Source organism: Phragmites australis, chromosome 2, assembly GCF_958298935.1.
Source record: "Phragmites australis chromosome 2, lpPhrAust1.1, whole genome shotgun sequence".
Lineage (NCBI taxonomy): Eukaryota > Viridiplantae > Streptophyta > Magnoliopsida > Poales > Poaceae > Phragmites > Phragmites australis.
Window position 1 is genome coordinate 37,710,463 of NC_084922.1, and position 10,783 is coordinate 37,721,245.

Here is a 10,783-nt window from a genome sequence, read left to right on the forward strand (position 1 = left end):
TTTGATGGTGGTGGATATCATAAATACTAAATGTATATTACTATAATTGCATGATGGTAAACACTATGACTGTCAATTTCATCCATCGCTGAGCACCCGCAGCAGCATATTCCAGCTTCCGCTCTTGGCTTTTAGTAGTAGATCGTGATCCGGTTCCGCTTCAGTCTGTGCGCTCGCTTTGCCCCCATCGACCACACGAGCCTATCTTCTCCGCACCAGCTGCATGTCGACTAGAGTTTCCGCCGCCGCGATGCCGTCACGGATGAAGCTCGATCGAGCAGGCAGGAACTTGAAATGGTCTCCTCTTCTCACCCGTGACCTCTTACTGTGAGTAGCCTATTAGCCTATCTTTGTCCTCGATCCCCCGGGCAACTCGTCCTTTTTGAGTTTTGACGATGCGATTTCACCTGTTCTCCTTTGCTGAATTTAGCAGTACTTTAGTTAGCCATGCTCAATTGCTCAGGTAATTTGCTGATCCTAGCCATGGTTGAGTTCAGAGTTTCAGCTCAGAGTGTGAGCGCTAGACGGCTCAGAACAACATGCTTAGACCCTATATTACCGTCGTACTGTGTACAGTGGTGGCATAAGAGCCAAAACCATACACTTTCGATTGTGCATGACATGTAGGAAAGCATGGAGTCAGAAATTTAATTCTGAGCTAGTTTAGCATCGGGATTCATGTCGAGTTGTCGACATACTGATGAAATCCTTTTCAGGTACCAGGATATGTCCTGGTAGAGCTTTCTCCTCTTTATTCACCAAGCATTTTGTTCCTTCCGGGCTTCGGCCCACTTGGGCCTCAATGATGGCACGAGGTAGTTTGGGCCCAAATCTATATTTAGAGTGGTTTAATTTTGTGCAACTTTAGAGTGTCCTGGTTAGGTTCTGATTTCTGAAGTGCACGAGTTCCACGGTAATATAGAGAGAGTTCTACACAAGTGAGTACAATTTTTACATGGTTCCTCTGGAATTTTCCCGCTACAAAATTTGTTAGAAATAAAATATGATAGGATTAAATATGAGACATAATTTTTTGAAAAATCTTTGCAGGAAAAACCACGAGCGTTAATTGGTAATCTTCACTATATCAAAGATGTGTACAATATAAAAGATTATAATGAACATCTTAATTCCACTTGCAGCTTACAAGACATATTTATATAGAGGGACACATACGATTCAAGTTTAATACAGACTGTTCCGAAACGTGGACCGAAGGCGTCCCTTATATGGTCCAACAAGAATTCGGATTACAATCGAACAAACTCCATCTTGAGATGAATTCTATCTTGTAGCAAATGAAGAGTCGTCAATAAACTCTCTTCAATAATAAATATCAACGACGCTAAAAGTCTCTAGGCTCAAACTGTAACACCAACTAAACTTGAGCATAGTTCAAATTTAGTAGCAGGAATTGACTTTGTCATCATATCAACAGGATTATCGTGAGTGTTTATTTTGTATATTTTAATATCACCTTGAGCAATGAGATGTTAAATATAATGATACGTCACATCAATATGCTTTGTTCTTTCATGAAACATATGATTCTTTGTAAGGCAAATAACACTCTAACTATCGTAAAAAATATTAACGTAAGAACTATCTCTACAAAGCTAAGTGTACAAACCTCTTAGTCAAACAGCTTCTTTGCATGTTTCAGAAACAACTTCAGTAGTTGATAAAAGCAACAGTAGCATGCAAACATGCTTTCCAACTAAAAACAGCTCACATCTTTATTTGTCATCAAGAAAACCTTATATCTCGGTCTAGTGACAGAATATCACAATTTAAATAATTTATGACCAAGAAATACCAGAAGAAAAATAATGTGCAGTGGTCTAGGTACACTGCTGTGTAACCCTAGCAAAAAAGAAAAACTACAGCCTGTGTACACTTCCGATGTACGATTAGCAAAGAAGCTAGTAAACTCTTCTTAGTAACCTACGGTGTGCAGAATCACCGAGCTTCGGTCTTCACGCGAGAGAGCAGGCTGGATATCACCTCGAGACTTGGATCTGTAACATTTGTAGATGGATGACAGCCGAGCCTCTTCCAGGTACGGCCGACTCGGACTCGCGATCCACGCGGGCCGAGGCGAGGCAGCACCACGCGCGCGTGAGCAGATTGTTTTGCCGAGGTGCTCCGGTTGAAATCGCTGCAAAGGAAGAATGAATCGGACGGAACGCAGATCCAGGCAGACGACGGCGACGGATTCGGTGAGACTAAGGCGACGTAGATCGGACCGAGACGACGGCGAAATCGATTTGGTGAAACCGAACGATCTATTTTTTCTAGTGTCGTGGTGTATCAATCCGGTTCTAATACCATTGGTTACTAATAAAGCATGATAAAATTAAACACTAGACACTATTTTATATTAGAAAACTCTTATTGTAAAAAAACACGAGCGTCAATTGATAATCTTCATTATATTAATACAAAGGATTATAACGAGTATTTCAACTCTTTTTCAATTTATAAGATATATATTTATATAGTTGAACACATACGACTCGAATATAATACAGACGGTTCAAAACGGAAACCGAATACGTCCGTTATATAGCCTAATAAGAATTCACATCACAAACCAATAAAATTCGAGTTCCTCCTCTCACAGCCATTTGTGCCATGGATTAGAGTACATATTGAAAAACCCTGCAAAAGAACGTACTCTTTATAATTATTTAGAACATCTTCAACAGATACTCTAAAAATTCATTTCCTATAATACTATTATAACATCCTCTAAAACTATTACAGTATCTTTTATTTTTTTTATCTCCAGCAACTACTCTATTTTCTACCTCTATTACTCTGCTCCTTCTTTCGGACCCACATACATTCTCTGTGAATAGTGATGCGGTCTCCACTCTCCTCCCGCAAATTTGCCGTTGCCTTCCTCCGTCCGCTCACCTGCCGCACACACTGTGCCGCTCGATACGGCTCCCATTGGAGCGGTGTTGCGGGTGGACGGATCGGCAAAAGGACGCATATAGGGATGTAGCCGCTCGATGCCTCCTCCGCTGGAGACGGCCTTAAATTTGTGGGCACCAAAACGATGCGATCCCAACGTCTCGGTAGGGGTCCGGGTCACGTCTGTATGTTATGTTGGGATCGGGGAATGATGTGAGTGTGGTTTTGGATTGGGTAATAGACATATTTGTTCATTCTCATATTTGCCTTTTTTTGGTTTGGTGAATGGATTTGGGTTTGGAAGATGAATAGGAAGCTATCATTTTAAATATATGCACATTTGGTAGTTTTTCAAGTTATAATATAATCCCCTCACTATATAAACTAAGCTCTCTGGTGGGATATGCGCTCAACTTATCACTACCCACAAACCTAGTTCTTTTCTTAACCCAAACCAAATGAACAAGCATTATGACAGAACCTCTTAACACCGTCGGTTCAAAAATTGTATTACTGCCGATTGTCACTACCAGCTCAAGAACTGACACTGATATTGGCTCTAATCTGCAGAATATCCCTTATCACTACCGGTTCCAACTACGAACCAACAGTGATACACAATCTAGGCAAAAAATCGAAATTGAAACCGATATGCCATAATTAATTAAGCTTTATATTACTAAACCAGAATCATTATTTTTTATCACACTAATAACTAAACCCTAGCTATTAGTCATCATTGTACACCAAAGCAAATGACACGGCCATGCGTGCAAAAGGAACCTTAAAACTTTCGGGTCGCCGTGGTCACAAAAGAACTGCATCCGTTACGCACCTATGCCTACCACGACCAGTTGGAATCGACCACAACGAAGAAGTAGTCATTGGCATCGGTGGCTTCAGTGGCCTCCTCGTTGTCGTCCTCGCACCAGCGCCTCTTTAGCTTCGATTCATCAATGAAGAAGTCCCATACTTCGTCAGTAGAGGGGGACTCCGCTAATCTAGAGTCCGAGGACTACGCCTCATCCAAGCTCTCCGATGGCACCGGAGCTTCATCGTTGGATGAAGGCGCAGGGGTGGATGGTGTGGGCGGATATGGTGGTGGTAAGGGGGACCATGGAGTGGCTAGAGCTGACGATCATGGTGGAGTTTCCATCGCAACGATGGCGGTGGTGGAGGGGAGAGGGCGGAAGAGAGAGAGAGAGAGAGAGAGAGAGAGAGAGAGAGAGAGAGAGAGAGAGAGAGAGAGAGAGAGAGAGAGAGAGAGAGAGTTGAGCGATCGGAGGCTGGGATTTATAAGGCTTTTGGGAGAAGCCAAATAGGCAGAGCATTGAAGCCGTACCGGCAGTAGGCTATCATTGCCTGTTCATAACTCCAACTGGCAGTGATAGCTACTGTCATTGTCAGGTCTTGATGGCTCAATTTTTTATGTGATGATTGAGCTTATCAACCGGCAGTGATAGCTACTTCACTTGCATATGATTTGCAGTCTCTCAAGCCAACTCATCAATCCTCTACAGTTACACATTAATTGATGAAAGATCCTAGTGTGGAAGAATGCATGTTGTGTGTTTGAAACAACTCGATTTCACATGTCCTGGCTATCTGTTGTTTCTTTGTTTCCAATAGTGTGGCATGTCTCTGTCTTATATGTTTTTTTTCGTGTGAAACTAGTTGCATAATTATTTATTTTTTATTTTTTTGCTAATTGCACAATTATTTGTGAAAAAATAGATGGAGGAAACACATGTTGGGAAATTTGTTCCAGATAACATAAATTAGGACACCTTTCATAATAGGGTGTTTTGTAAAATTTGTGTGTAGGAAATAAATGCTAAGAATAGGCCTTTGAAAATCTGAATAGCAAAGGACTTAAGAATCTGCATGGCAAGTTCTTTGCTCGGACGGAAAAGAGACACACAAAGTTACAATTTAAAAAATGATGGAATGTATTGAGGGGTTTGTACAACTTTTGGTTAACCATTAATAAAGTAACAAGACTTGGATGGGATAATGCTAAAAGAACAGTGGTAGAAAACAACAGTTGGTGGAAAGAGCACACTAGGGTAACCACTTTTCCACATCATTTGTTTTATTTTTTTTATTTTAGCCAAGTTTGAAATGCATAATACTCTATGGTTTTTAGGGATATGCAGAATGAAAAAAGCTATGGGCTATCTGAAAATGTCACAGAACTTGAAAGTATGTTTGAGAATAGTCATGTTGATGGTTTTTCTTCTTGTGTTTCGGGTGAAGGAGTGGGAGAAGATGCTAGTAAAGAGGTTGACAAGGAACAGTTGGATGATGATGAATTCTTAGGGGAAAACATCATCAATAGGAAGGGTGCCAATGAATTGCAACGAAATGTGCTTCCCAATACTGATAGTGCCAAGAAGCGTAGGAAGAACCATATGGTTAAGATAATGAAAAGCATTTTAGAAAATATGTAGTCTTCTAGTGTGCTATCTAACGAGGTGCTGCAAGGTCCAATGAGGTTAGAATCTATTAAGGAAGTGATGGATTTGGTTGTGGAGTGTGGAGCAATAGAAGGAAGTGAAGAATATTTCATGGTTAGCAAGCTTTTGCTAAAGTTGAAAATCGTGATATGTTCCTCATGTTAAGCACCAAAGACGGGAGGTTCAACTGGTTGAAGAGGTGGTGTGAGGAAAATAAGAATTAGTTATTTGAACTATCTATTTTTATTGTAGTTATTCGAACCATCAACCTTTATTGGTGCCATTTGAACCAAATATTTTTATTTGTGCCATTTGAACAAACAATATATATGTAATGCTGTTATTTGAACAATCTTTATGTATTATTGTTATTTGAACCATCTATATGTAATATTGGCTTCAACCTTGCTACTACTCGAGCCATGTGTGTAACCTATCTTTTATATTTGTTTGTAGATGAGTTCAAGTGGTAGTGATTGCCGATGTAATGGGTTAGGGGGTGCCCTAACAGGGGGACTCTGCACCGCCAAATGTCAGCCGTCTTTAGATATTTTCAAGACCACAGCCTCACTGCGCGACCAATGTAAGACTCATGCGACTAGCCCCTAGTCACGGTAGGAGACCCTGCGACTAGCAAAGGCTAGTCGCAGGGTAGGTACTCACATAACCAGTCAAATCTTATTGAATACTACCCACTCGAGTATTTTCCTTCCACATGCACTCTCTTTCGGTGAGCATGGTTGTAGGACGACGTGGTGTTGCAGTGTCCCGTCCCATAGTTTAATGTTGTGGGATGGCCTAACAGGTGAGCATGACTATGTTCTGTGATGTTTCAGGGCGTGCACGATGACTAGAACAGGGTGGGCGTGCTTACCCAACATCATGATGAGCTAGGAATAGCTAGGCTTCGTCAGGTGTAGGTATGTCACGTATTTTGCCATGGTTCATTTGTATGAAGATCTTTTCCCCTGGTATATAAGGGGATGAAGACCCGAGTAGAAAAGGAGGACACTCTGTAACAAGTTCGCTCAATCTGTAAGTAAATATGCATGACGTAGAGCTATTATCCCACAGGAGGCCCGAACCTAGATAAATCCTTATGTTCTTGAGTTCGCTCAATACACACCCACAAGAAACATAGATCAACGCGCGTCGTCCGGTACACCCTGCATTCATTGTCAGGAATTATCCCCCAACAACAACAATGATGATGATGATGCAATATTTGAGATTGCAATTAGTCAACAACGTCATCCTGAACAATATGGAGCGATATCATATGATTTTGGTATGTACTATGGTGACAAGTTCTTAAACAAGATGAAGGGGAGAGAATCTATTTTCTCATATTTTGATCAGGTTAGAACACTTGAACAATCCAACGGAGTGCTACAACATGTTTAGAATGAGAAGACTATTGTTTGATAGGTTATATGACTTGTTGGTGTCAAATTATGGTTTAAAGTCAACTTCAGTCCTGAGTTCTATTGAATCTTTATGCATATTTTTATAGACTATTGGGGCACCACAGTAATGTAGTCTAAGTTAAAAACCAATTTGAAAGGTCAACTAAAACTATTAATAGGAAATTCCATATAGTGTTGGATAGTATCAAACTCGTTGCTGCAAATATTATCAAACCAAGAGATCTAGAGTTCAAGACCATGCATCCTAGACTTGAAGATCCCTATTTCTTGCCATATTTCAATAATTGCATATGTGCAATAGATGGCACACGTGTACATTTTGTTGTGCCTTCCTCTAGAGTGGTTGCACATGTGGGACGCCATGGATATTCAATATAGAATGTGTTGGTCATATGTGACTTTGACATGAGGTTCACCTTTGTTGTTGCTAAATGGTCAGGCTCGGTATATGATATGAGGGTGTTCAATGATGTTTTACGCAAATATGGTGACAAGTTTTCACATCCCCACAAGATATATTTGCATATTATTCACTCTCATTTCACTATAGCGTTGTCATAAGTATTAATCATGTTACTTGTTCTTTTTTAGAAAAATATTATCTCATTGACTCCGGCTATACTAATCGAGTGGGGTATCTAGCTCCATTCAAAGTAGTGAAGTACCATTTACCAGAATTTCGACAAGACTCGCACCCTAGTGGTAAGAAGGAAATATTTAACTATTTGTATTTATCTCTTCACAATGTGATCGAACAGTCATTTGGAGTTTTGAAGGTGAATTGGAGAATATTATCGGACTTGTCTAGTTATTCTATGGTTAAGCAAACAAAAATAATTATTGCATGCATGGCTCTTCACAACTTCATTCGAGAAATTGCTTTGATAGATGAAGACTTTGAGAGGTGTGATCAAGACGTAAATTATATCCCTAGTGAGGGTCAATCATCTTCATCTCAAAGAGGTGGTGGCAAGGGATTAGAAGACGCAGATGGAGACATGAATACATTTTGTGATAATCTTGCTAACGCTTTATTTTCTATGAGAGAGTGTATTGTTACTATCTTTGATGTCCATTAGAGGACATGTTATAGAGATAAAAATACAATCATATCAATGTTGTTATCTTCATTTGGTGTGTGATTACCTTCCTTTTCTTCCTCGGTTATTACAAGCTCAACACTCACATCAATTTCATTATTGTAAGCCTCAACACGAGATAACAAAAGCAAAATAGATGGGCCGTAGTTACAACAGTCAACACTCACGTCATATGGTGTCATACATCATATATGGATTGAAACTATGTTCTAAATATGAATCTAACAACTAGGGTTATTATAGACATAATACACAAAAAGCAACCATCTAAGACATCTAGAATCCAGGATTACCAAACAACACTCAGCTTTTTATAATCCAACTTTTAACAATCCAATTTTTCATAATTCACAGTTTAGAATCGGATTTTTAGAATCACAGTAAAAAAACAAGCAAACCCTTAGTTACGATGGTTTCAATGGTAACAGATAAAATAGAACACAAAACTTAGGCTTTAGTACCTTTTCTAGATCAACGCTAACAATTTCAATGGCTGTACTTTTCTGGAATGACATAGAGGTCTATGCTATTGTCTTTTAATTTCTGAAATGAGATTGCACATGCGGATGGCTTAGGAGCTAAATTCATTGATAAGTGACTGTGTTCGTGTTCTTGGTACTTAGCGGGTTTGATGCTTGATGATTTGTCTTTAGTCATTTTGAGCGTTGTTACATAAACATTGAGTGTGATTGGTTGTCTGTACGAATAGATGTTGGCTCGACAAATGTATATAATCTTGGTGAGAAGTATGTTTGGTTGTCCATATGCATTGTTCTAGCTTGACTCGGTAGATGCAAATGTACTCTTGTAGCCTGGCCCGACGAATACAGTCTCTTGCATCTACTTATGCAGGTTGTTTCACTTATCAGTGTCACACAATTATTTTTATATAAACAATCAATCATAGTCTCAACTCTTGTATCCGCTTATGAGGCCTCACATTCGGTCAACCAAACAGAAATTTAGTTTAGCCTGTCCAGACATATAGAACCAATCAAATACTCTTTTATTAAATAAATATGACTTCTCTCAGTCCGTATATACGGTTCGTACGAGTAAAAACCACGCAGACAACCAATCACACCGTAGAAATTCTGCATGGCAAGTGTTTGGGCAGAGTTTGCTTGTCGTGCTTAGGAAAAGAGATCGGTTGTTTGTTTCAGATTCAGAATGTTTACGGCAATCATTTGTGGCCTTAAAGCACGTTTCGTGGGATGTTATTGTCATGTATGGCATTCAACACTGGGTCAGTCTCCAGTTTGATCTTGAAATTTAGATCGAGCTGAAAGCAATCATGCAAAAAAACATTTGTTGTCACGCGCCATCTTACTGGCCGGCCATCCATGTAGCAGAATGTTTGAACTTTTGCGGTCATCGGTTTTGGTCGCAGCAGTGTTGATGGTTTGCTGCACTTGTTCTCATTCTGTTGTGTTTTTTATGCATTGAGATGGTCTTCACTTCTCTTGGTAGCGATTCATGTTTGTGCCAGATTGGAGGACTGATGATGGTCGGACCCCGCAGATGCGTGCTATCGTTTCCCTTGATCGGACATCTAGACACTAGCGCACCACTAATCCAGGACTTTAAGCTAAACATGCATCTCTTTAAAGAAAAGATACGACACTAGAGCTTAACATGCCTTGTAAATGCTTCGGTGTTTATGACCTACAGGGATCTCTTACAATGGAGAATGGCGTCCCTGATGGCATTCTCTTTACCCAGATCACGTACCTTACCGTTGCAGAACTCAGCACGGTGAGGAGCATCCTTCGCCTTCTCCTTCGCCTTCCTCCTCCAGACGCATCCCACTATCCTCTCATACAAAGGCACCAAAAACTTTAGGTACTTGGATGAAATCCACTTGTGTTGCTTCCTGCGTGACCTCCCAAACGACGGCAGCCTGAGCTTGCATGCCCTGAACACGGCGCCCCTCGACACGGCCGACGATCTCGCGGGGGTTACCGTGTCGCCACGGACAGCCGAAGGAGAAGAGTTCAGTGACGCCGCCCGGGTCGCCCGGTGCCGCTTGCTCGCGGAGACGATCATCCTCTGGGACGAGTCCAGCGAGAGCGACCGCAGGTGCACCGGTCGCTTACGGCTGCCGTCGCCGTCTTCCTCGCCTCCATAGCCCACAAGTTGCAGTGGAAGGAGCAGGCCGTTGAGGAACATCTGGTCGGCATCGACCATCCCCGCGGTCTGCTCGGAGCTTGGTAGCCGGAAGTCAAAGCTGCACTGCGTCGACGACGAGGGGTCCATCTCGATGAAGGCGGCGATGTCGCCGTGGTTTGTGCGCTCCTCGAGCTGCGGGTTCGGTTTGCTGGTCGGCCAGCTGTAGGAGAAGCTGCCGACGTCGGGGGGCAGGTGATGTGAGGCAGTGTGATCCATTGGTGCCGTGGTGCAGCTCTTGCGCTGGCCATGCGCGAGAGGTGGAGTTGGAATCGGTGGCAAGAAATAGCGGCTAGAACAAAACAAGCGAAAAATGAGCGGTCGATTACCACGACATGCAAGCAACCTCGCTGACATGGCTCGGCCTGGTCGCTCTCGTGTGACATAATCCACAGCCCCTGAGAATTTATTCGGGTCCCCTTCCTCGGACAGGCGACAAAGGAAGAGAACGTCGCAGCATCGCGCCCCGCAAGACGCCACGGGTGGAATTGTTTTTTAATAGGTTATAAGGTACACTATTAGTATATCCTATATGTATACACATATTAGAAAAAATTAAAAGACTTCAAAACCTTCACTGCACGAGAATACGTAGTACCATCAAACACGTATGCGTGTGTGAACTCTACGGTGAAATTGTTGGCACCTCTTGTGGGTGTGCACGAGAGATTCTACAATCATCCATTTGATTATCACTGAGAATTCAGACACGTCA

At 41.6% G+C, this 10,783-nt stretch overlaps 1 protein-coding gene across 1 annotated transcript; it reads right to left on the reverse strand.

Annotated features, from left to right (window-relative positions):
- Positions 1-9,138: 9,138 nt before the first annotated feature.
- On the reverse strand, positions 9,139-10,407 carry LOC133910076 (uncharacterized). Its single transcript, XM_062352597.1, has one exon. The coding sequence runs from the start codon at positions 10,285-10,287 to the stop codon at positions 9,568-9,570; it is 720 nt and encodes a 239-aa protein (XP_062208581.1). The 5' UTR covers positions 10,288-10,407; the 3' UTR covers positions 9,139-9,567.
- Between the last annotated feature and the right edge of the window lie 376 nt (positions 10,408-10,783).